At 46.2% G+C, this 27,227-nt stretch overlaps 1 protein-coding gene across 1 annotated transcript in view; it reads left to right on the top strand.

Moving 5' to 3' along the window:
* LOC122923004 (cytochrome P450 2G1-like) overlaps nt 1–27,227 on the top strand; it is a 52,292-nt gene that overhangs the window by 9,158 nt on the left and 15,907 nt on the right. The window contains exon 2 of the mRNA XM_044273793.1: nt 385–547. Coding sequence (XP_044129728.1) covers nt 385–547 — 163 coding nt within the window. The remainder of the gene's footprint in view (nt 1–384; nt 548–27,227) is intronic.

The following is a 27,227-nucleotide window of genomic DNA, read 5'->3' as shown; positions in this document are numbered from 1 at the left end:
GCCATTGACTGCCACCCCCCCCCCCTTCCCGACACCGGATGTTTTCATCCGTGCACGGGGGGAAGCAGCAGCAGTGGTGCAGGGACCAGGAGCGGGAGCCAGGTAAAAAGAACCAGTGTGAGGGGCCCGGCATATAGGGGAGCATTCGTTACTCTCGGATAAACGCCTTTAAGTATATGCAAGCTTGGATCATATCTGCCCCATTTAGATGTGTCCTGAGACTCCCTACGCCAGCTTTGGTGGTCTCCACAAAAATAGTACTCTATGAGAGCCTAGATAAAAATAAAATGGAAGTTATAAAAGCAAGCTAAGTAGAGCATGTCTTCTGTTTCTAATACTTATAAGCAGCATTAAAAGTATGAACTCCTTTATCATCTAATTCAGCTCCGTAAGAAGTATGGCAATGTGTTCACGGTCTATCTGGGAACTCGTCCAGTCGTGGTTGTCACTGGGTACAAGCTTGTGAAAGAAGTTTATGTTGACAAAGGTGATGATTTCTTAAACCGGGGAAGTTTGCCAGCCTGGGATCAGTTTTACAAAAATTATGGTGAGTATCTGCTTCATTGTATTTTGCAATGACTATAGCCTATTTAGAGAGTAGTCATTTTCACATAAAGTGACCAAATAGTTGACACATACTATGCAAGCAGTTCCTAGTGGAACATACCCTGAGTCACCATTACTAGTGGACAGGACCGGTGCAAGGAGTTTTGCCAACACAAGCGAAGCTCCATTTTGGCCCCCCCCCCCCCCTCGCAGCTCACCTGGCCCTGGTCCCGTCTGCAGCAGCTCGCTCCTCCTCTGTGTGGTCCTGGTATCTTCTCTCTGCTTCAAACAATCGCTGGTTTGAGGACCGTAGTTTTCACCCTCTAAGACACACCTAGGTTTTAGAGGAGGAAAATAAGAAAAATATATTTTCCATTACACCTCAAGTCAGACCAGCAATCAGACCCCCAATGTTAATCAGACCTCAGATCAGACCCCCATGTCAGACATCAGCCCTCCATGTCAGACATCATGCCGCCATGTCAGCCATTAGCCCCCCATGTCAGCCATCATGCCCCCATGTAAGCCATCATGCCCCCATGTAAGACATCATGCCCCCATGTCAGCCATCAGCCCCATGTCACATTTCTCCCCCTCCATGTCAAATCACCCCCCTATGTCACATCAGCCCTCCATGTCACATTTCTCCCCCTCCATGTCACATTTTTCCACCCTCCCCCAGGGTGCGCCCTAAGGCAGCCACTTGGTCTGCCTTATGGTAGCACCGGCCCTGCTAATGGAGTACTGCAGGAGTCAGTTTCAGACAGTACACCGTTAATAGTGGGGTACCACAGGGGTCAGTATTAGATGGGTCACTGTTAATGATGGGGTACCATAGGGGTCAGTATTAGATGGTCCACTGTTAACAGTAGGGTACCACAGGGATCAGTTTTAGATGGGTCACTGCTTAGAGGGGTACCACAGGGGTTAGTATTGGGCCCTATTCTCTTCAAAATATTTATAAATGATCTTGTAGAAGGCATGCACAGTAGCGTATAATTTGTTGCAGATGACACTAAACTGTGTAAAGTAATTAACACGAATGAAGAAATTATACTGTGTATATACAGTATACATATATATATATATATCTATATATATATATATATACACATATACACACTACAGAGGACATTATATTGTGTGTGTGTATATACAGTACAGACCAAAAGTTTGGACACACCTTCTCATTCAAAGAGTTTTCTTTATTTTCATGACTATGAAAATTGTAGATTCACGCTGAAGGCATCAAAACTATGAATTAACACATGTGGAATTATATACATAACAAAAAAGTGTGAAACAACTGAAAATATATCATATTCTAGGTTTTTCAAAGTAGCCACCTTTTGCTTTGATTACTGCTTTGCACACTCTTGGCATTCTCTTGATGAGCTTCAAGAGGTAGTCACCTGAAATGGTCTTCCAACAGTCTTGAAGGAGTTCCCAGTGATGCTTAGCACTTGTTGGCCCTTTTGCCTTCACTCTGCGGTCCAGCTCACTCCAAACCATCTCGATTGGGTTCAGGTCCGGTGACTGTGGAGGCCAGGTCATCTGGCGCAGCACCCCATCACTCTCCTTCATGGTCAAATAGCCCTTACACAGCCTGGAGGTGTGTTTGGGGTCATTGTCCTGTTGAAAAATAAATGATGGTCCAACTAAACGCAAACCGGATGGAATAGCATGCCGCTGCAAGATGCTGTGGTAGCCATGCTGGTTCAGTATGCCTTCAATTTTGAATAAATCCCCAACAGTGTCACCAGCAAAGCACCCCCACACCGTCACACCTCCCCCTCCATGCTTCACGGTGGGAACCAGGGATATAGAGTCCATCCGTTCACCTTTTCTGCGTCGCACAAAGACACGGTTGTTGGAACCAAAGATCTCAAATTTGGGCTCATCAGACCAAAGCACAGATTTGCACTGGTCTAATGTCCATTCTTTGTGTTCTTTAGCCCATACAAGTCTCTTCTGCTTGTTGCCTGTCCTTAGCAGTGGTTTCCTAGCAGATATTCTACCATGAAGGCCTGATTCACACAGTCTCCTCTTAACAGTTGTTCTAGAGATGTGTCTGCTGCTAGAACTCTGTGTGGCATTGACCTGGTCTCTAATCTGAGCTGCTGTTAACCTGCGATTTCTGAGGCTGGTGACTCTGATGAACTTGTCCTCCGCAGCAGTGGTGACTCTTGGTCTTCCTTTCCTGGGGCGGTCCGCATGTGAGCCAGTTTCTTTGTAGCGCTTGATGGTTTTTGTGACTGCACTTGGGGACACTTTCAAAGTTTTCCCAATTTTTCGGACTGACTGACCTTCATTTCTTAAAGTAATGATGGCCACTCGTTTTTCTTTACCTAGCTGCTTTTTTCTTGCCATAATACAAATTCTAACAGTCTATTCAGTAGGACTATCAGCTGTGTATCCGCCTGACTTCTCCACAACGCAACTGATGTTCCCATCCCCATCTATAAGGCAAGAAATCCCACTTATTAAACCTGACAGGGCACACCTGTGAAGTGAAAACCATTTCAGGTGACTACCTCTTGAAGCTCATCAAGAGAATGCCAAGAGTGTGCAAAGCAGTAATCAAAGCAAAAGGTGGCTACTTTGAAGAACCTAGAATATGACATATTTTCAGTTGTTTCACACTTTTTTGTTATGTATATAATTCCACATGTGTTAATTCATAGTTTTGATGCCTTCAGTGTGAATCTACAATCTTCCTAGTCATGAAAATAAAGAAAACTCTTTGAATGAGAAGGTGTGTCCAAACTTTGGGTCTGTACTGTATATATATATATACTGTATATGCTACAAATGACAGTATACTGTTACAGATGGATCTGGATAGATTGGAGGCTTGGGACGAGAAGTTGCAAATGAGGTTTAAGGGTACAGCCATCAGGTTTCCGCATGCAGTTTTGGAAGCCAAAATCTGGCGTGGATCATAAAAGGAGAGAAAATATTAAGGTCAGGTATGACTTCTCTTTTTTTGAATTTACTCCTGGTTTTGACTTCCAAATGCATGCAGAAACCCGATCGTGTGGTCATACCCTAAAACTGATAAATGCAAGTTTATGCACAAGGGAAGGGAATATGCAAGTCACCGGTACATAGTAAATGGAAAACACTAGGTAAATCCGACATGGAAAAGGACTTGTAAATTTAGTTGAGAATAAATTTGATTGCAGCCACCATTGCAGGTAAATTGATTGTGGTGCCCAGAGACACACTAACTGGGTAGAGTGGCCATAGACCTAGTGGGAAGATTCCTGGTGGGCTGATGCCAAGCCTTCTTCGTGGCTGCTGGTGACTTGAGGCTTCCAGTATTTATTAGTGCTAGAGGCATCTGGAACACATGGCTGTTGGTTGCAGGTGCCCTACTGAATTCAACTATATTACCTTCCTCAGAAATATCATACTGGAACCTATGGTTCCCTGCCTTGCTGATCACCTTCATAGATCACAGGCCACTATTAGGCAATGTACCAACATTGCAGGGATCCAAGGTCACAGCCCAATAAAGGACCACTAAAGATGGCAGCTTGGAATGAGGCGAGTATTTTTATTTTATTTTCCTTGTCTCACCGCCTCAGACCCCTCCAGCATAGGTTTTGCCATTTTATTCAATTTTTTCCTTAACACGGTAAGGGTTAACAGCAAAACAAACCTCAATACGTATTACCCTGATTTTGTCCTCAGAAATGATGGAGGACCCTATGGATTTTAGGGCCTTGTTTTTATTTGGATGTGTTTCGGGCACCATGTCTGGTTTATAGAGTCCTTGAGCTGAACAAATAAAACAAATACCCTTAAAAAAAAAATTATAATTATAAAATAAAACATTCTGGAATATACAACCCCTCAAGTAATTTTCCTAGGGGTATTTTGACACCACAGGTGTTTTACAGGATGTATTAATCGTGAACCGTGGAAATAAAAATAAAATGTAACTTTTCAAATAAAACATTGATCTAGTCTAAATTTTTCATTTTACTACTGAGTATTAAGAGAAAAAGCTTCTACAATTTGTTCCGCAATTTCTCCTGATTATGGCAATACCCCATTCATGGTCATAAACAGGGTTGAAAGGGAAGGAGTTGTAGTTGGTTTTTGGAGGGAAGATTTTGATAGAATGGTTTCTCGGTGCCATGTCACATTTTTAAAACTCCTAAGGTACCAGTACAGCTTACCATAAATCCCCAATACGTGACCACATTTTGGAAAGTAGACCAATCAAAAATAGGTGTTTCATGGAATGTATTACAACTGGGCAGTGACTATAAAATTTTTATTTTTTTAATAAAAAATGTTTTAGACACATATTTTTCATTTTCACAAGGAGCAAAAGAAAAAAAAAAAGCACCACACATTTAATTAAAGGGGTTTTCTCAAGACGCAGGTTTATACTTACCTGCTCCCGGTGCGCCGTCCACTTCCTGGTTTCGGCAGGGGGCGGGCTCCATCTTCATTGATGTCTTCTCCCGGCCGGGCCGCGTGCTGGACTGAATGTGCACGCCGCCGCGCATGCGCCCTGGTGACTTCTTCCTGGCCAGTATAGTATACTTGCCAGAAAGAAGTCACCAGGGCGCATGCGCGGACTTGGCGTGCGCGTTCAGTACAGCACGCGGCCGGGAGAAGAAAAGAAGACGTCTGGGCACGCGCGGCCACAGCGATTCCTGAGAAGAACAGTGGCCGTTACCAGGGGAGACAGAAGACAACAGTCAGGTAAGTATAGGTTTATTTTTTTCTAAGGGGTGGGGATTTGTTAATGAAATATATTTCGAAAAATTATCACTGTTAAATCATTAACAGATTTAACAGTGATCATTAAGATGATAATACCCCTTTAATACCCCTTTCAGAGAACACCAACACCCCATATTTGATTGTGAGCTGCTGTTTGGGCACATGGTAGTGCTCAGATGATAAAGAGCATCGTTTGGCTTTTGGAGGGCATTTGCAATGCCCTGAGGTACCAGTCAAGTGAAAACCCCAAGAAGTGACCCCATTTTGGAAACTACACCCCTTTCAAGAATTAATCTAGGTATGAGGTAAATTAAAACAGGTGTTTTATAGAGTTGTTTTTAACATTGGGATGTGAAGTAAAACATAAATTTTTTTCAATAATATGTAGTTTTAGCCTTGTTCTTTAACTTTCACCCTGAATTTTGTTACATAATTTTCCTGAAACTCACAAGTGGCCACATTTTAGAAGCCGCAACACTCAATTAAGAATGGGTTTACATAAGTGTTACATGGTTATAACGGAAAATAACGGAATATGTCAGACGGAATTTAAAACGGAATCCTTTAGAGGCATTCCATTTTGATCTGTCATAATAGAGGTCTATGGGCAATCAGAATGGATCTGTCTGGTTTCCGTTATCCAGGACGGAAAAGAAAGTCCTGCCGACAGGCCCGCCCCCTTCCTATCACACCCGCTTTTTATAGTCATGGCATGAGCAGGGAGAAGCCTCAGAAATTGCAACGGTTAGTTACGCCGCAATCTGCACCTGAAATATATCTAATTTAGGAATATTTCAGGTTGATAAAGGACCCACAATGTTTTTGTCACCATTTTTAGAGAGCCATAATTTTTTTTTGGGGTTGACAGAGCTGTGTGATGGCTTGTTTTTTGTAGGATGAGTTATCATTTTCATTGACTCAGTTTGGGGTACATATGACTTTTTTTTTTACTAGCTCACCCTATGGGATAGAGCAGGGATGCTCCACCTGCGGCCCTTGAGCTGTTGCAAAACTACAACTCCCAGCATGCCCTAATAGCTGTAGGCTGTTCACGCATGCTAGGAGTCGTAGTTTTGAAACATATGGAGGGCCGCAGGTTGGGCATCCCTGGGATAGATAATGTGGTGTTTTTATAGTGCAGGTTGTTAAGGATGCGGAGATACCATCTACAAACCCCTTTCATGTCTTATTAGTAAACCCTGTGTAAATCTGTGTTAGTGAGCACTTCTTCTTTGCCGAGAAAATCTATCCCACCTCACAGGTGTGGCATATCAAGGTGCTGATTAGACAGCATGAATATTGCAGAGGTGTGCCTTAGACTGCCCACAATAAAAGGCCACTCTGAATTGTGCATAGTTTTGACTTACTGATGGGGGGGGGGGCTCAGAAAACCAGTCAGTATCTGGTGTGGTCACCATTTTCCTTATGCAGTGCAACACATCTCCGTGGCATAGAGTTGATCAGGTTGTTGATTGTGGCCTGTGGGATGATGGTCCACTCCTCTTCAATACCTGTGCAAAGTTGCAGAATATTGTCAGGAACTGGAATACTCTGTCGTATACGCCGATCCAGAGCATCCCAAACATGCTCAATGGGTGACATGTCCGGTGAGTATGCTGGCCATGCAAGAACTGGGATGTTTTCAGCTTCCAGGAATTGTGTACAGATCCGTTCTAGATTGATTTCAATGGTGTTAAAGATAATTTCAATGGTGTTAAAGATAATACAAAGGGATCCATTGAGAAAGGATGCAGACGGATCCGCACAAAACGCGAGTGTGAAAGTAGCCTAACACAGATTTAGACAGATTTGAGAACAATATTTGAGAGTAATGGGTCTTTTGTGTATGCAGAAAATGTTTCAGATCCTTGAGTTCAGCTCATGCAAAATGGGAGCAAAACCGAAAGTGTTGCGTTTATATTTTTGTTCAGTGTATATATCTATACTAGAGATGAGCGAATTAAAGCTGACAAAGTGGAATTCAATCCGAATTTCAGGAAAAATTTGATTTGCACCGAAGCCGAATTTCCTCACTATTTGTGGTAACAAATCGCATTTTTTCCTAAAATGGCTGCTACTAGTATTGGGTGAGCATGCTTTGCTGAACGCTAATTTTACTCGAGCATCCTCGAGTCTCCTCCCCGCACGTTTACTGAGTGGAGGTACTGGCACTCACTGTAATGCCGTAGCCATGTTGGCTACTGGCATTTCAGTGATTGGCTGGCCAGAAAGCGTCATCGGGTGCTATATAGTGTTGATCATGAATATTCGAATATTTAGAATATAGTGATATATATTCGTAATTTTGAATATTCAAGATTTTTTTTTAATCAGTACACATGATCCCTCCCTGCTTCTAGCTTGTGGGCCAATGAGAAGGCTGCAATGACTTTAGAAGTAGTGTTGATTGCGAATTTTCGTAATGCAAATTCTTCAATTGCCGATTTCCTTAATGACTGGAGATAACGAATTCTCGAATTTGTGAATATATTCGCCCAAATATTCGCCAAATATCATGAATTCGAATATTGCCCCTGCAGCTCATCACTAGTGCCATATAGTACCCGATGACATGTGTTCGGCTCAGCCTTAGTCAGGGAGAGCTGTGCTGATAAAGGGCAGATAGTGTAGGGAGTGAAATAGTAATATTTTAGTGAAAAAACTTGTTTGAGACCCAAAATTCATTTTAAGGCCTCATTCACACGACTGTTGTTTCATTCCGTATCCGTTGTTCAATTTTTCGTGATTTTCTGCGGACCTATTGACTTTCAATGGGTCCGTTGAAAACTCTGCTAATGCACCGTTTGTCATCCACGTCCGTGATCCATGGTTCCAGTCCGTCAAAAAAATATCACCTGTCCTATTTTTTTTTACTGAAAACGGTTCGCGGACCCACTCAAGTCAATGGGTCCATGAAAAAACGCGGAGGCACACAAGATTGTCATCTGCGTCCGCGTCCGTTTTTTTCCTATCATTTGCATGGCAAACTTGACTTAGACTTTTTTTTAACTTTCCTTCATGTCTGGTGGTCCTCCAAAAATAAAGGAAGACACACGGAAACAAAAACGGAAACGGATCACGGAACAACGGAACCCCATTTTGCGGAACGGAACACAACAACGGTCATGTGCATGAGACCTAAGGACTATTGTTGTATCTGGCAGCAATATAATTATTAAGGCAACCTGCGCTAAATTGCGTGCAATTGTTAGTGCCGCTTCTGATAGTGACACAATCTCTGCTACATCTTTTATTTTACATTTGCGCAAACTAAATATCTGTCACATACAGCGCTATTGTTTGTCTGCTGGTGACAGCGAAAGTACCAGCGCTACATCTCCTGTATAACGTTTGCGCATCCTAAATATCAGTGACATTCATTCAGTGTAATTTTTTAGTAACCGCTGGTGACAGCGACATTACTTACGCTATACCTCCTGTATAACGTTTGCGCATCCTAAATATCAGTGACATTTATTCTGTGTAATTTTTTATTAGCCGCCGATGACAGCGACATTACTTGCGTTATACCTCCTGTATAACGCTTGCGCATCCTAAATATCAGTGACATTCATTCAGTGTAATTTTTTATTAGCAGCTGGTGACAGCGACATTGTATAACCTGTATAACGTTTGAAAATCCCAAAATTATCTGTGACTTTCAGTGTACTTTTTTCATAGACGGTGCAGACAGCGACATTATCTGTGCTACATCTCCTGTTTAACACGTGTGCATCCTAAAAATATCTGTGACATTCTGTGTACTTTATTTGTGCATACACTTACAAAACCTGCGCTACTGTACGTGTGACATACTTGCAAGCATATATACCATTTAATATGTGCAAGGCGAGCAGTAAGGGATGGGGAAGTGGCAGTGCTGCTGACGGTTCACGCAGAGGCCGTGGCCCTGGTCCCGGCGAAACTGTGCCTGCTGCCAGAGCACAAAAAAAGCACTCATCCACGATACCTAGTTTCATGTCCCAGTTTGCAGGGCAGCGCAGGACACCACTCTCAAAGTCCACAGAATCCTCACCCTGAAACTCCTTCCTCTCCCCATCGAAAGTCATTGCAAACAAGTGAACCCACACTCGGATATTCCGAGGAGCTCTTTTCATTATCATTTCTTCATTTGGGCCTCTCGACAAGCCCGCTTGAAGAGGGACATGAGGAGATATTGTGACCTGATTCCCAAACTGTTCAGCATCCACAGTCACAAGAAGATGACAGTGGGGAACGGCAATTTAGTGTTTCACGAGGTGGATGATGATGGTGAGACACAGTTGCCAATAAGTCAATCGCAATTAGTGTCTCAAGAGGTTCATGATGAGAATTAGACACAGTTGTCAATATCTGAGGTTGTTGTTAGGTCAACAAGTCAGGAGGATAACCAGAGTGAGGAAGTGCAAGAGGAGGTGGTGAACGATGAAGTCACTGACCCAACCTGGACAGCAGTATAGAGGGGGAGGGATCCGCAACACCGCTGCAGGCTGGAAGAGGCAGTGGGGTGGCAAAAGGGAGAAGGCAGGCCACACCAAACAGGCCTGCAACTGTTCCCTGGAGCCCCCCCTTGTGGCAATCTCCCTTGCCAAATGGTAGGTGTTCCGCAGTCTGGCTCTTTTTTGAGGAAAGTGTGGACGATGAAAGAATAGTCATTTGCAACCTGTGCTGTACCAAAATGAGCAGGGGCGTGAACACTAGCAACCTCACCACCACCAGCATGATCCGCCACATGGCATCAAAGCACCCTAATAGGTGGGCCGAATGCCTGGGTCCACAATCAGTGTCTGCGGTTCACACCACTACCTCCTCTTCCCCTGTGTTACGTGCTGGCTAATCCCCTGTCCAAGACAAAGGCTCGGATGCCTCTTGCCCTGCACCTGACCTTCGCAAGAACCAGTCAGCAAGAACATCTGCTTCTGTGTCCCAGTGCAGCGTACAGATGTCTATACCCCAGGCCTTTGAACGAAAGCACAAATATCCAACCACCCACCCACAGGCCATAGCACTAAATGCGCACCTTTCCAAATTGCTGGCCCTGGAAATGTGGCCATTTAGGTTTGTGGACACTGAGGCTTTCCGCAGCCTGATGGCGGTGGCCGTCTCGCGTTACTCTGTCCCTAGTCGCCAAAAATTTTTCCAGTGTGCCATCCGCGCCTTACACCAGCATGTGTCCCGTAACATCACCCGTGCCCTGACCAGTTATTGGGAAGATCCACTTAAGGACTGACACATGGATAAGTGCTTTTGGCCAGGGACGCTACATATCCCTGACGGCACACTGGGTGAACGTTGTGGAGGCCAGGAGCGAGTCGTACCCTGGGATGGCACAGGTGCTACCGACGACAAGGATTGCGGGCCCTACTTCCATCAGGGTTTCCGCCACTACCTACGTTAGTGGCTGCAAACCCCCCTTCTCTAGTGGAATACTATCTGCAATATGATCGTCGCTTTTCCAGTCAGCTTCCACTATTCACAAGCGACGAGTGGGCATTGATGTCTGACCTCTGTGAGGTTTTACGCAACTTTAAGGAATTAACACAGATGGTGAGCGTCGATAACGCTATTATCAGCGTAACCATCCCACTTCTGTGTCTACTCAAACGCTCGCTGCTTATAATTAAGGCAGACGCTTTGCATGTGGAAGAGGTGGTAATGCCGTTTCTACAGCCTGGCGAGGGGTGCGACTGCACAGAGCGCATCACTCAGGACAGAAGAGGGGGGCGCCGTCATCAGGGCCCAGTGCCGGAAGGGGGCCCTTTCTGTCCTGAGGCAGCATGAGTGGATATGAGCGCTTCCATTGTGGAAGCGCTCATCTCCATATTCTTCTGTATCGCCGTCCTCAAGACAGCGATACTGATGAACAGTGCGGGGCAAGGGTGAGGTGCCTCCCTTGCCCATTCCTCTGATAGGCTACAGGCCTAGTGCCTGTAGCCTATCAGAGGTCGGTGTAGGCGGCACGATGACGTCATCGCGCCGCATGAGCCGTACAGCGCGGGACACAGACCGGAAGAGGCCTGCATCGCATCGCTGACAGCAGCATAAGGTAAGTATATGTGTTTATTGTTTTTATTATTTTTAGTATACTGTGGCAAGAAGGGGGGTGGGGGCCCTATATACTTGCACAATATGGAGGGGCACTATGGAGAAGAGGGGGAAGCACTATGGGAGCCCTATATACTGCCAAAATATATGGGGGAACTATGGAGAAGAGGGGGAAGCACTATGGGGGCCACTATGGAGAAGAGGGGAAGAATTATGGGGGCCCTATATACTGACAATTATTACAACAATATAGATAATCTAGTAGAGACCACCTGAATCAATTGAAAATATACGGTAAGTGATCAGTTTAAAACTTAACATTTAATACACATAATATAGAAAATTTGGTCCCATGATGATTGGATACAATTGTAGAAAATAAAAGGAGCAGCGCGGTTTAACGGATCGCACAGAGGGGGGAGGTCTCTTCAGCAGACGCCTGTGAGCATGGTTACGTCACCGCGCCCGATCCCGTTTGTTTATACGAGACCACACGGCAGTTGCCAGGCGACCGGGACGCTATTCCCTGACACCGCCGGAAAATGCAGCTACAGGTTAAGTAGCTGTGCAAACATGAATAAGGCATTTAGGCAAACATGATAATCAAAAGAATCCTGGCTAGGATGACAGTATACGAACACCCAGAAACAGAAGGAGGGAAAATGAGGAAAAAACTATACAAATAAAATTAGGAGGACAGAGAGGAGGCAGATGGCATAACAATAAGTTAAATGAGGGATATATCGAGGCCATATAGATCAATAAGTCCAAAAATGGGGGGACCAGTATAGATTGTCTAAATAAAACAGCTATAATTAAGCTGTTCATTTAGGCCGGTAGGTGAGACCGTGCCTAAAATATAGATCCAGCGGGATTCTCTCTGGAGTAAAACACGGTCCCAATCACCCCCACGAATTGGATGCGCCACCTTCTCGATTCCCATTGCTCTCAGACAGCCAGGGTTGCCCTGATGGCAATCATGGACATGTCTGGAGATAACGGTGTCCCTCTGATTGGCAATGTCGCCAAGGTGCTCACCTAGGCGTCTGCGTAGTTCACGCCTCGTTTTGCCCACGTACTCCAAATTGCACTCGCAGGTAATTTTATAAATCACACCTTGCGTTTTGCAATTAATGAAGTCTTTGATCGGAAAGGACTTATTGAGGTTAGAGCTAAAAAAAGATTTCCCTGTTTGGATAATTTTACACGCTACGCAGCCGCTGCACCTGAAGCAACCCACAGGCAAGCGGTCGAGCCAAGTACCCTGCCTGGATGGTGGAGTAAAATGGCTGTGTACCAGGAGATCCTTTAAATTGCTACCCCTTCGAAATGTTACTTGGGGGTAGTCGTGAATGATGTCCCTGATGTCCGGGTCCATCATTAAAATTGGCCAATGTTTGCCCAGGATCCCACGCATTCTATCGGCACAGCCATCAAAAGTGGCTAAAAGTCGGATCTTCTGGTCACCGGCTGATTTAGCCTTAGGTACCAGGAGGTCCGACCTAGCCGTGTCGACCGCTCTATGATAGGCCTGCTGAAGCACATCGTCCGGGTAACCCCTGTTCAGAAAGCGTACCCTTAGGTCGTTCGCCTTTTTCTTGAAGTCTGGTCCCTCGGAGCAGTTCCGCCTAAGACGCAGATACTGGCCACATGGAATACCCCTTTTGAGGGGGGTGGGGTGGCTACTGCTCCAGTGTAGGACTGAATTAGTAGAGGTAGGCTTTCTGAAAATGGTTGTCGAAAGTTCATCGGACCCCTTTCTGAAGATGGAAATATCAAGAAAGGACAGACTATTGGGGTCAGATTCAAATGTGAATCTAAGGCCTATACTGTTTTGATTAAGCTTGGATACCAAACTAGAGAATGATGACTGAGAATCGTTCCAGATGATAAAGACGTCGTCGATGTAACGCGCCCACAGAGCTATGGGCACGGTACTCGACGACATCTCCTCAGAGAAAACACAGGTTGCCTCCCACCAGCCCAGGAGCAGGTTGGCGTAGGCCGGCGCACAAGAACAGCCCATCGCCGTGCCCCTGAGCTGGTGGTAAAGCTTGTTACCAAAATGAAAAAAATTATGGGTCAAAAGATACTCAAGAAGTCTCAGCACAAATTCATTGTGCCGAGAAAACTGACAGCCCCTCATACTCAGGAAATAACTTACTGCTTTGAGACCCGCTGCATGGGGAATAGAGGAATAAAGTGCCTCAACATCAATACTCCCCAGAATATATACTGGCACAATATGGGGGCAATATGGAGAAGAGGGGAAGCACTATGGGGGCCCTATATACTGGCAAATTATAGGGGGCACTATGGGGGCCCTACATACTGGCACAATATGGGGGGCACTATGGAGAGGAGGGGATAGAGCATTATGGGGGCATCTACAGGGGGCCCTATGTACTGGCACGCATTATTGGGGGGCTTCCATGGAGAAGTGGGGGGGAAAGGAGCACTATGGCGGCATCTACTGGGGGCCCTATATACTGGCACTCATTATGGGGGCTCTATGGAGAAGTGGGGGGTAAAGGAGCACTATGGGGGTATTTACTGGGGGCCCTATTTACTGCCACACATTATGGGGGAGAACTATGGAGAAGTGGGGGAGAAGAGAACTATGGGGGCATTATATAGGGGCATTTAATACTGGCACCTATTATGGTGCCACTATGGGGAAGGGGGGAGAGAAGCATTATGGGGGCATCTATGTGGGGCAGTCTATAGTCGCATTTTATACTGGCACATTATGGAGAAGACTATGGGTACGGGGGAGGAGCACTATGGGGCATCTACTATATAGGAGTATTATATACTGGCACAAATTATAAGGGCACTATGGGCACCTAAGCTTAACTGGGGGCACTAAGTGTTTTTTCTAGTGGCACACAGTACGGGTCATTGGAACACATGAGAGCATTCTAGGGACATTGTCTCTATTGGGGGCACTAAGAGATGTTTTTTTTGTCACACATTATCAAGATAATTATTACTACCAAGGGCATTATGGTGGGCTTTATTACAACTGGGGGACTATGGGAGCATTATTACCATACTTTTGGGACACAATAACTGTTAAGGGCACTGTAGGAGCATTATTACTACTAAGTGCACTCTGGCACAGAATTATTACTATTGTAGGGATTTTGGGGAGCATTATTACTGTGGGGGCACCTTGGCACAGTATCATCTTAGGCCTCTTTCACACTTGCGTTGTCCGGATCCGGCGTGTACTCCACTTGCCGGAATTACACGCCGGATCCGGAGAAACGCAAGTGAACTGAAAGCATTTGAATACGGATCCGTCTTTAAAATGCTTTCAGTGTTACTATGGCAGCCAGGACGCTATTAAAGTCCTGGTTGCCATAGTAGTGGGGAGCGGGGGAGCGGTATACTTACAGTCCGTGCGGCTCCCGGGGCGCTCCAGAATGACGTCAGAGCGCCCCATGCGCATGGATGACGTGCCATGCGATCACGTGATCCATGCGCTTGGGGGCCCTGACGTCACTCTGGAGCACCCCGGGAGCCGCACGGACGGTAAGTATGCTGCTCCCCGGCTCCCCACTACTCTTTACCATGGCTGCCAGGACTTTAGCGTCCCGGCAGCCATGGTAACCATTCAGAAAAAGCTAAACGTCGGATCCGGCAATGCGCCGAAACGACGTTTAGCTTAAGGCCGGATCCGGATCAATGCCTTTGAATGGGCATTAATTCCGGATCCGGCCTTGCGGCAAGTCTTCAGGATTTTTGCCCGGTGCAAAAAGCGCAGCATGCTGCGGTATTTTCTCCGGCCAAAAAACATTCCGGTCCGGAACTGAAGACATCCTGATGCATCCTGAACGGATTTCTCTCCATTCAGAATGCATTAGGATAAAACTGATCAGGATTCTTCCGGCATAGAGCCCCGACGATGGAACTCTATGCCGGAGGAAAAGAACGCAGGTGTGAAAGAGCCCTTAGCACAGTTATTTTTGGGGGACATATGGTTACACTATTAGTGTCAGGGACACTATTTGCAGGGTGCAGTTATTTTTTAGAGCATTGTGTTCCAATAATTATTGAAGGGGGCGCTATCTGTGTGTAACTAGTATTTTCAGGGGGGTTATCTGTTTCTGCAGTATAGTTTTGGGGGTGCATGATGGGATGTTGAGAAGGTGAGAGGATGATGGAAAAGTAGGAAACTAAGATGTCCACCAAACTCTGCAGAGAGAAGAGATGGCTGAAAGAAATCATCATGGCGGTCTGGTCTGAATGGAAAAGATAAAAAAGAGAACATCTACATCAAAGGAGATGTCACTGGATGTAAGAGGTATGTGACACTGTGTTAGGCTACTTTCACAACTGGGTTAGTTATACCGGCAGGCTGTTCCAGCAAAGAACAACCTGCCAGAATTCACTGGATCCGGCACTGCTGGATGCAGACTGAATGCCCGCCGCCCCCCATCAACTACAATGGGGTACGGCAGAGATCCGGATATAATATGGGGTGGGGGGGTGCTTTTTTGATGTTCGCCCTGTTGGTAAATTTCTCTAGAAACTGCCCTGGGTAAGACAATACACAGAGTGATAGCCAGACCACCCACAGTTCGTCTTCTCAGCGCAAATTTGATGAGGAGGAGGAGGATGAGGAGCTGGAGACAGTTTCGCCCGCTACAGAGGGTAGTACCCATGGAAGTTTTATTCCATCTGTTCAGCGTGGATGGGTAGAAGAGGAGAAAGAGGATGAGGAGATTGAGAGTCATCCTCCTGATGAGGACAGCGAAGTCTTGTCTGTTGGGACTCTGTCACACATGGCTGACTTTATGTTAGGCTACCTTTCCCGCGACTCTCGCGTTGTACGCATTTTGGCCAACACCGATTACTGGTTGTTCACCCTTATCGACCCCCGCTACAAAGAGAACTTCTCATCTCTCATTCATGTGGTGGAGAGGACAAACAAAATGGTGCAATACCAGAAGGTCCTTGTGGAGAAAATCGCTCCAAAAATTTCCAGCTGACAACGCTGGCTGCAGAGTACGTAGTTCCTTGGCCAACCGAGGAGGGGATATGAGGAGAACACACAGCAGTTCCAACAGAGGCAGAGCAATACTCTCCAAGGCCTTAGACAGTTTCATGACACCCCACCAGCACCCTCAACCTGATGTGTGGCCTAGTGTCACAAGGAGGGAAAAATTTTGGAAGATGGTGAAGGAGTACTTAGCAGACCGTGTCAGCGTGCTCAGTGATCCCTCTGTGCTTTACAACTATTGGGTGTCCAAGCTGGACACGTGGCATGAACTGGCACCTTGGAGGGGCTGGGCTGGCCTGCCCCGCCCAGAGTGTTTTGCCAGAGCGTGTATTTAGTGCTGCTGAGGGCATAATAACTGCTAAGCTCATCTGCCTGTCAACTGAAAATGCTGACCGGTTGACTCTTATAAAAATGAACAAGGCCTGGATTTCCCCTGACTTCTCTACTCCACCAGAGAAAAGCGGCTGAACATAAAGGCACTCTAAATGTGGCTTATATGGTGTATTGAATACACTGTATTCCCATGTACCCCTTTCACCACTATAAAGGATATATGGTTCAATCTCCCTTTTCTTGTCCTCCTCCTCCTCCATCATATCAACATGCTTATTAGGCTGCCCTCGATCCTAATGTTTTAGAAGGTCACCAGCAGGCCCTCGCACATAATGTTTTAGATGCTCAGCTCGGCAGCAGGCCCTCGCCCCTAATGTTTTAGACGGTCAGCTCAGCAGAAGACCCTCATCCCTAATGTTTTAGATGGTCAGCTCAGCAGCAGACCCTCACTCCTAATGTTTTAGATGGTCAGATCAGCAGCAGGCCCTCGCTCCTAATGTTTAGATGGTAAGATCAGCAGCAGGCCCTCGCCCTTAATATTTTAGAGGGTCAGATCAGCAGAAGACCCTCACCCCTAATGTTTTAGATGGTAAGATCAGCAGGCCCTTGCTCCAATAGTTTTTGAGTGTCACCAACAGGCCATCAATCATAATTTTTCAAGGGTGTGTAGGATGCCCTCCTTTATGTGTAATAAAGGGTGTATTGTAGTGCTGTTTCCTCGTAATTTTTGGCAGCCCTTTCACTTAGTGCATAGGCTTTATGAGTGTAGGAGTCCCACTACCTGAACAATTGTACCACAATGTGAATGAGGCCCTCCTTTATGTGATATACAGGTTGTATCTGAGTGCCTCTTCCTTGTAATTTTTGGCAGCACTTGCACTTTATATACAAGTAAATATACAGGAAAGAATGTTTCCTAAAATGTTTCCTCTAAAATCGATTTTATCTTTTGTTTTGTGCGTATTATTGTCAGTCTGTAAAAGTGTAGTACTACTCGGACAACATCGTTTCAACCAGCGATCTGGGAGTCCAAGATGCATCTAGACATCCTACTCACGCTGTTCCCAAACCATTTCAGCTTGCATCAATTTCTGACCTTTGAACCAGACACCCTCCCCTCTTTAGAGCAGGGGGTGCCTGGCTTAATAATCTGGTTCTCCCATTGACTTCCATTGTGCTCGAGTGCTCTGTAGAGCACCCGAGTATCCCAAGGTGTTCTACTCGAGCACCCGAGCACTGTGCTTCTTTCATGACTGCTGGGGAGGGTTGGGGAGGCAGGAGCAGGACCAGCTCCATCAGCAGCAGCCTGAGTCTACAGTCGCTGATGAGTAGCTTTCTTCACCAGCAGCAGCAGCAGCTAGACCTGGAGCAGGACCTGAACCAGCAGGTGGTGGCATATTTGGACAGCACCCTGCCACCCCACACTGAGGATCTGCCGGCCAGTAGTGTGGCATTAGAGCAGGTGTTTAGTGCTGCGGGGGCTATAGTTACCCCAAGGAGAACTCGTCTGTCCACCCAAATGTGGAGAAACTGACCTTTGTCAAGATAAATCAGGCATGGATAAGCCAGGATTTCCACCCACCAATTCCTGATGCATCAGACTAGATCATCCATGGTGCCACACCAACACTTTGACAAAAAAGACTAGTTTCTTTTGGCTTCCTGCCTCAGCCACTACTTTGATGCTGGCACCTGCCTGATGCCACACATCTGATGCCAAGTGCTCCTTCTTTCACCTACCTTTGTCAGTGGGTACTGTTATTGCCACCCTCCTCCCCACTCTGTCACCGGGTCACTCTGTGGTCTCCTAATGCAGCTGCTGCTGTCATCTCCACACTATGTCACCTTTCCACTCTATGGTATCCTGATGCTGCCGTATCCACAGTATGTCACCTTGCCACTGTATGGTATCCTGATGCTGATGCTGCCATATCCACACTATGTCACCTTCCAATTCTGTGGTATCCTGATGCTGCTGCTTCCATCTCCACACTATGTCACCTTTCCACTCTGTGGTATCCTGATGCTGCTGCCTTATCCACACTATGTCACTGTATGGTATCCTGATGCTGCTGCTGCCATCACTATGTCACATTTACACTCTGTGGTATCCTGATGCTGCCATCTCCACACTATGTCACCTTTCCACTGTGGTATCCTGATGCTGCTGCTGCCGTATTCACACTATGTCACCTTGCCACTCTGTGGTATGCTGATGCTGCTGCTGCCGTATCCACACTATATCACCTTGCCACTCTGTGGCCTTATCCTGATGATGCTGCTGCCGCCACCTCCGCACTCTGTCGTTGTCACAACCAGACAGCTGAGAAGCTCTGACAGAGGCTTTTCAGAACCTCCCCCTTGAGTTTCTGTGTTGTGGTATTCAGCTCCTTCTCTCGTTAGTCTCTCAGCTGTTATGTGTTGGACTAATGGCTTCCCTTTAAATTCTTCCCCAGAAAGCTTTTCTGGGCGGCTTATATTTCTTCCTGGAGTATGTGTGCATGCCCAAGCTGGTTCTCCTCTCCTCTACTAAGTTAAGTTTTAAGTGTTAACTGTTATCTGTTATTTTCTGTTTGTTGGATCCCAGGTGACCCTGACTCCCTCCGTGTCTGGTGTAGGGAGCCGGTGGTCGTGTCCCCTCACTATTGTAGGGTGCTCAGGGCTTATATAGTCAAGGTACGTGGATATGCATACCTCCACCATTTGGATCTATGCATAGGCTGAGCAGCCAGGGAAAGTGCCAGGTCTTCTACAGGGGTCTCCTTTTTGTTCCTTAGCTTTTGGATCCAGCGAGTTATTTATGCATGTTGTTTTTCATTGTTTCCTGTACACTGTCCGTGACATTATAAGCCGCCATAACCGTCTCAAGCATGGATCCGGTTTCACTTTTGGCTGAACGCCTTCAGGGTCTTTCATTGGAGGTAGCTGATCTCCGCAGGACTTGTTCTCAGCTTCAAGTGACCGGTTCAGCTGGCGTTCATGGAGTTTGTTCTGAGCCTAAGATCTCGCTCCCGGATACGTTTTCCGGGGGTAGTGAGAATTTTGTGCGTTTTAGAGAGGCTTGCAAACTCCATTTTCGCCTTCTTCCCCATTCTTCTGGTGATGAGGAACGGAGGGTGGGGATCATTATATCGCTGCTCAGGGGTAACGCTCAGTCCTGGGCCTTTTCGCTGCCGGAGGGGGCACGGCCCCTCCGTTCAGTGGAGGAATTCTTTTTAGCCCTGGGTCAGATATAATATGATCCGGATCGTATTGCTCTGGCGGAGTCTAGACTACGTCTCTTATGCCAGGGTAAACAATCCGCAGAAATATACTGCTCAGAATTTCGGAGATGGGCAGCTGATACTGGTTGGAATGATGCTGCACTCCGAAGTCAATTTTGCCATGGTCTTTCAGAGGGATTGAAAGATGCATTTGCCTTTCATGAGAGGCCTATTTCTTTGGACTCTGCTATGTCTCAGGCCGTTCGTATTGACAGGCGTCTTAGAGAGAGAGGAGAGATCTCTCCTTCCTGTCATACTCGGCCCCAGGACTGTGCAGCGGTCCCATTCTGTGCGCAGGGGTCTCAGTCGCTGTCAGCCCCTTCTGAGCAGGAGCCCATGCAGCTGGGGTTGACTCCGCTCCACTTTCTCAAAAATCATTAAAGGACATAGTTCACAATATCCGTTTAATTGTGAGTGATGCTCATGTTGAGGATGTGTCATGTTTCGTCCTTAGCGGTTTACCCACCCCTCTGGTGTTGGGGCTGCCCTGGCTCACTAAGCATAACCCCACCATTGATTGGCAAGCGAGGCAAATAAATGGTTGGAGTGACTTTTGCAGAGAGAATTGCCTCATGACATCTGTTTCTGAGGTTGCTACTAAGACTGTACCATCTTTTCTCTCTGAATTTTCGGATGTCTTCTCTGAGAGTGGAGTTCAGGATTTGCCCCCGCACAGGGAGTACGATTGCCCTATTAATCTCATCCCAGACGCCAAGCTGCCTAAATCTCGTTTATACAATCTTTCCCAACCTGAAAGGGTCGCTATGCGTGCTTATATCTCTGAGAGTCTGAGAAAGGGACACATACGACCCTCGAAGTCACCTGTTGCCGCTGGTTTTTTCTTTGTCAAGAAAAAAGATGGTTCTTTAAGACCTTGTCTGGATTTCAGGGAGCTGAACAATATCACAATTCGTGACCCTTATCCGCTTCCTCTCATCCCGGACCTATTTAACCAGGTTGTTGGGGCTAAAGTCTTTTCCAAATTAGATTTAAGAGGGGCATACAACCTGGTCAGGGTCAGAGAAGGGGACGAATGGAAGACGGCCTTCAATACCCCTGAGGGCCATTTTGAAAATTTGGTTATGCCTTTTGGTTTGATGAATGCCCCAGCCGTTTTTCAGCATTTCGTGAACAGCATTTTTTATCATTTGATGGGAAAATTTGTATTGGTGTATTTGGATGACATTTTGATTTTTTCTCCCGATTTCAAAACTCATAAGGAACATTTACGTCAGGTCTTGCTCATCCTGCGGGAGAATAAATTATATGCGAAACTGGAAAAATGTGTGTTTGCGGTTCCAGAAATTCAATTTCTGGGGTTTCTTCTCTCCCCTTCTGGTTTTCGCATGGACCCCGAGAAGGTCCGCGCTGTGCTTGAGTGGGAGCTTCCTGAGAATCAAAAGGCGCTGATGCGTTTTTTGGGCTTTGCCAATTATTACAGGAAGTTCATTTTGAATTATTCTTCTATTGTTAACCCACTCACTGATATGACCAGAAAGGGGGTAGATTTTTCTTCTTGGTCAGCAGAGGCGCGTAAGGCTTTTTCTGATATCAAGGAGAGTTTTGCTTCCGCTCCCATCTTGGTGCAACCTGATGTTTCTTTACCCTTCATAGTTGAGGTTGATGCTTCTGAGGTGGGTGTGGGGGCGGTCTTGTCTCAGGGTTCCTCTCCTGCCAAATGGCGACCGTGTGCCTTTTTCTCGAAGAAACTCTCCTCCGCAGAGAGAAATTACGATGTGGGAGATAGGGAATTGTTGGCCATCAAGTTGGCTTTTGAGGAATGGCGCCATTGGCTAGAGGGAGCCAGACACCCTATTACCGTATTTACTGACCATAAAAATCTGGCCTACTTGGAGTCAGCCAAGCGTCTGAACCCGAGACAGGCCAGATGGTCGTTGTTCTTTTCTAGGTTTAATTTTGTTGTCACGTTCCGCCCTGGAGTTAAGAATGTGAAGGCAGATGCCCTGTCACGTTGTTTTCCGGGAGGCGGGAATTTTGAAGACCCGGGTCCCATTTTGGCTGAAGGTGTGGTGGTCTCTGCTCTTTTTCCTGAATTGGAGGCAGAGGTGCAGGCAGCCCAGTCAGAGGCTCCTGATCTTTGTCCTCCTGGGAGGTTGTTTGTGCCTCTCGCTTTAAGACACAAGATTTTTAAAGAACACCACGATACGGTCCTTGCTGGGCACCCGGGGGTAAGAGCCACACTGGATCTCATCGCTCGGAGATTCTGGTGGCCTGCGCTTCATAAGTCGGTTGAGGGTTTTGTGGCAGCCTGCGAGACTTGCGCTCGTGCCAAAGTCCCTCATTCACGGCCATCAGGTCCTCTCCTTCCCTTACCCATACCTTCCCGTCCTTGGACACATCTGTCCATGGACTTTATAACGGACCTGCCTCGTTCCTCGGGGAAGACTGTGATTCTGGTGGTGGTGGACCGTTTTAGCAAAATGGTGCATTTCATCCCTTTTCCTGGTTTGCCCAATGCTAAGACGCTGGCGCAGGCATTTGTTGATCACATTGTCAAATTGCACGGTATTCCTTCAGACATAGTCTCTGATAGGGGCACGCAGTTTGTTTCCAGATTCTGGAAGGCTTTCTGTTCTCGCTTGGGGGTTCGGTTGTCATTCTCTTCTGCTTTCCACCCGCAGTCGAATGGCCAGACAGAGCGCGTCAATCAGAATCTGGAGACATATCTGCGTTGTTTTGTGGCGGAGAATCAAGAGGATTGGTGTTCTTTTTTGTCCCTTGCTGAGTTTGCTTTAAATAACCATCGTCAGGAGTCCTCTGATAAGTCACCATTTTTTGGTGCATATGGGTTTCATCCACAGTTTGGGACTTTCTCGGGAGAGGGGTCTTCTGGTTTACCTGATGAGGACAGGTTCTCCTCGTCTTTGTCATCTATTTGGCAAAAGATTCAAGATAATCTAAAGAGCATGAGTGAGAGATATAAGCGTGTGGCTGATAAGAGACGTGTGCTTGGTCCGGACCTGAATGTTGGTGATCTGGTGTGGTTGTCTACCAAGAATATCAAATTGAAGGTTCCCTCCTGGAAGTTGGGTCCTAGGTTTATTGGACCTTACAAAATCCTGTCTGTCATCAATCCTGTTGCATACCGTCTTGATCTTCCTCAGACTTGGAAGATCCATAATGTTTTTCATAAGTCCTTATTGAAACCTTATGTTCAACCCATTGTACCCTCGCCTTTGCCTCCTCCTCCGATTATGGTTGATGGGAATCTTGAATTTCAGGTCTCTAGGATTGTGGATTCTCGTCTTGTCCGCGGTTCTCTTCAGTACCTTGTTCAGTGGGAGGGGTATGGTCCTGAGGAGAGGATGTGGGTCCCAGTGACGGACATTAAGGCCTCTCGTCTCATCAGGGCTTTCCATAGGTCCCATCCTGAGAAGGTGGGTTCTGAGTGTCCGGAGTCCACTCGTAGAGGGAGGGGTACTGTCACAACCAGACAGCTGAGAAGCTCTGACAGAGGCTTTTCAGAACCTCCCCCTTGAGTTTCTGTGTTGTGGTATTCAGCTCCTCCTCTCGTTAGTCTCTCAGCTGTTATGTGTTGGACTAATGGCTTCCCTTTAAATTCTTCCCCAGAAAGCTTTTCTGGGCGGCTTATATTTCTTCCTGGAGTATGTGTGCATGCCCAAGCTGGTTCTCCTCTCCTCTACTAAGTTAAGTGTTAAGTGTTAACTGTTATCTGTTATTTTCTGTTTGTTGGATCCCAGGTGACCCTGACTCCCTCCGTGTCTGGTGTAGGGAGCCGGTGGTCGTGTCCCCTCACTATTGTAGGGTGCTCAGGGCTTATATAGTCAAGGTACGTGGATATGCATACCTCCACCATTTGGATCTATGCATAGGCTGAGCAGCCAGGGAAAGTGCCAGGTCTTCTACAGGGGTCTCCCTTTTGTTCCTTAGCTTTTGGATCCAGCGAGTTATTTATGCATGTTGTTTTTCATTGTTTCCTGTACACTGTCCGTGACAGTCGTTGTGCCACTCTGTGGCCTTAGCCTGATGCTGCTGCTGCCGCCACCTCCAGACTATGTCATTGTGCCACTCTGCGGCCTCCTCCTGATGCTGCCGCCAATTCCACACTCTGTCATTGTGCCACTCTGTGACCTACTCATACTTCTGCCACCTCCAGACTCAGTCATTTTGCCACTCTGTGGTCTCCTTATGCTGCTTCCACCTCACCACTATGTCATATGGTAGGTCCACTCTGTGAACTTCTCGTGCTCTTTCCACCCTCCTTACTTCATGACTGGTCCACTATTTTTGCTTTCGGCCTGGCTGACATCATCATTTATTTGATTAAATGGCCAAAGAGAAAAGGGGAGAAGGCGCTCATAGGTGGTGGTTGACAAGATATGTTGTTATTTGCTCCTAGCCAGGGTGAGTGGTTACTACTCACCTTGGTTTGGTTGTACTTTTGGTAGTACAATTCTGGTGGAGGTAAAATCGTAGGGGTGATATGGGTTGGTGCAGCCGAATATCGTCCAAGTTGACCATGGGCGGGAGCCAAACCGCCACTTTGGTGCGAATTGTGGTATATGGGGGGGGAGCTCGTCTGCACTGGGTTCGTGCAGTGAGCGGATGGACACAAGGCGCAATTCACAACCCAGTTGAGGATACTAAGTATTTTTTATTATTTTTTGGTTAGCAAAGACGACGCGTTTCGGGGTACGCAGACCCCTTTATCAAGTCTGTATCCTTGTCACCGTAGGCTAAATGGAGGTCACTCTTGTTGGAGATCCCTTTTTAGGGGGTGTATGCTTAGCGATGCGGCCGATGAGTGTCCTCCTGTGGTAGCGCTTCTGCACGTGTAGCCTAAAAAGGGATCTCCAACAAGAGTGACCTCCATTTAGCCTACGGTGACAAGGATACAGACTTGATAAAGGGGTCTGCGTACCCCGAAATGCGTCGTCTTTGCTAACCAAAAAATAATAAAAAATACTTTGTATCCTCAACTGGGTTGTGAATTGCGCCTTGTGTCCATCCGCTCACTGCACGAACCCAGTGCAAACGAGCTCCTCCCCATATACCACATCATCATTTATTTGACACTTCTTCTAATCTGTCAGAAGGAAGGAAAAATGAGACGCACAATGGATCTTGTCTGTGTAGCAGCTGTAAGGCCTGTATGGTCCCATCACAATTGGCTTGTGATTTGGTAGCAAAAAGCAGGAGTGGGTACAAAACACAGAAGACAAGCAAATATTCCGTTCACGTCTCATCTCTGTTTTAGATCCACTCCTGTTTTTTTTGGGCATTAGCAATACTGATGGATTATTGAGCAAATGCTGGCCGAGTGAAGGCGGACGCTCGACAGACAGCATCTGTTTTTTGTGGGTTATTGTTTTGACGGATCAGAGGTAGGGCAAATTAATCAGTGACATCAATACAAACTTACTGCTGACACCCTCTCCACTCAGGGGGGGCTCTACTTGTATAAGCGTTTAATAGAACAGGTTCTGTAGACATCGATGTGGAATCAGCTAAAGAGGGTGTAAAAGGACTGCGCTTCTTGACGCTAACAGCTTCCTGTAAGGCTGAGTTGATACTTCAGTTATTTAGTCAGTTTTGGCCCTGTGACTTCCCAAATAAGTGAAGTATGCAGTGATTCTAAGAGCGAAGCCTGTCATCTGCATGTCATACTGACTCACAGTATTATTTCACTACCACAGCAGACTCCCTGTGCATGTTACTGCAAGGCACAGTGTTCTATACCCCTATAAAGGGTCTCTGCAGCCAGGAAATAGCCGTTTTTTAACATAATTTGCCTAGAACAAATACGGATCGAACCAAATTTTTCCAAAAAATGTGGCGTACCGGCTGAATCTAATTTTTAAAAAATTTGTTCATCTCTAGTTCTGATGGATCAGAGGAAGGGCAAAATAATCAGTGATGGCAACACAAACTTACTGCTGACACCCTCTCCACTCGGGCGCTAACATCGACCTGTAAGGCTGAGTTCATACTTGGGTTATTTGGTCAGTTTGGGCCCCGTGACTGCCCAAATAAGTGAAGTGTGCAGTGATTCTAAAAGCGGCGCCTGTCATCTGCATGTCATACGGACTCACAGTATTATTTCACTACCAAAGCAGACTCCCTATGCGTGTTACTGCAAGGCACAGTGCCCTACACCACTATAAAGGCTCTCTGCAGCCGTTTTTTTCCAAAATTCACGTTGATAATATTCGAATCCAACCCAATTTATTTTATTTTTTTGGCGACCTGGCGAATAAAATTTTTGAAAAATTCGAACATTTTTAATCTGCACCTACAGGGAGTGCAGAATTATTAGGCAAGTTGTATTTTTCAGGATTAATTTTATTATTGAACAACAACCATGTTCTCAATGAACCCAAAAAACTCATTAATATCAAAGCTGAATATTTTTGGAAGTAGTTTTTAGTTTGTTTTTAGTTTTAGCTATTTTAGGGGGATATCTGTGTGTGCAGGTGACTATAACTGTGCATAATTATTAGGCAACTTAACAAAAAACAAATATATACCCATTTCAATTATTTATTTTTACCAGTGAAACCAATATAACATCTCAACATTCACAAATATACATTTCTGACATTCAAAAACAAAACAAAAACAAATCAGTGACCAATATAGCCACCTTTCTTTGCAAGGACACTCAAAAGCCTGCCATCCATGGATTCTGTCAGTGTTTTGATCTGTTCACCATCAACATTGCGTGCTGCAGCAACCACAGCCTCCCAGACACTGTTCAGAGAGGTGTACTGTTTTCCCTCCTTGTAAATCTCACATTTGATGATGGACCACAGGTTCTCAATGGGGTTCAGATCAGGTGAACAAGGAGGCCATGTCATTAGATTTTCTTCTTTTATACCCTTTCTTGCCAGCCACGTTGGGGAGTACTTGGACTCGTGTGATGGAGCATTGTCCTGCATGAAAATCATGTTTTTCTTACCTTGCAGACTTCTTCCTGTACCACTGCTTGAAGAAGGTGTCTTCCAGAAACTGGCAGTAGGACTGGGAGTTGAGCTTGACTCCATCCTCAACCCAAAAAGGCCCCACAAGCTCATCTTTGATGATACCAGCACAAACCAGTACTCCACCTCCACCTTGCTGGCGTCTGAGTCGGACTGGAGCTCTCTGCCCTTTACCAATCCAGCCATCTGGGCCATCAAGACTCACTCTCATTTCATCAGTCCATAAAACCTTAGAAAAATCAGTCTTGAGATATTTCTTGGCCCAGTCTTGACGTTTCAGCTTGTGTGTCTTGTTCAGTGGTGGTCGTCTTTCAGCCTTTCTTACCT

This window comes from Bufo gargarizans, unplaced genomic scaffold, assembly GCF_014858855.1.
Source record: "Bufo gargarizans isolate SCDJY-AF-19 unplaced genomic scaffold, ASM1485885v1 original_scaffold_1145_pilon, whole genome shotgun sequence".
NCBI classification, from domain to species: Eukaryota; Metazoa; Chordata; class Amphibia; order Anura; family Bufonidae; genus Bufo; species Bufo gargarizans.
The sequence above is the reverse complement of the archived record's forward strand: the minus strand, read 5'-3'. Positions and strand labels throughout refer to the sequence as shown.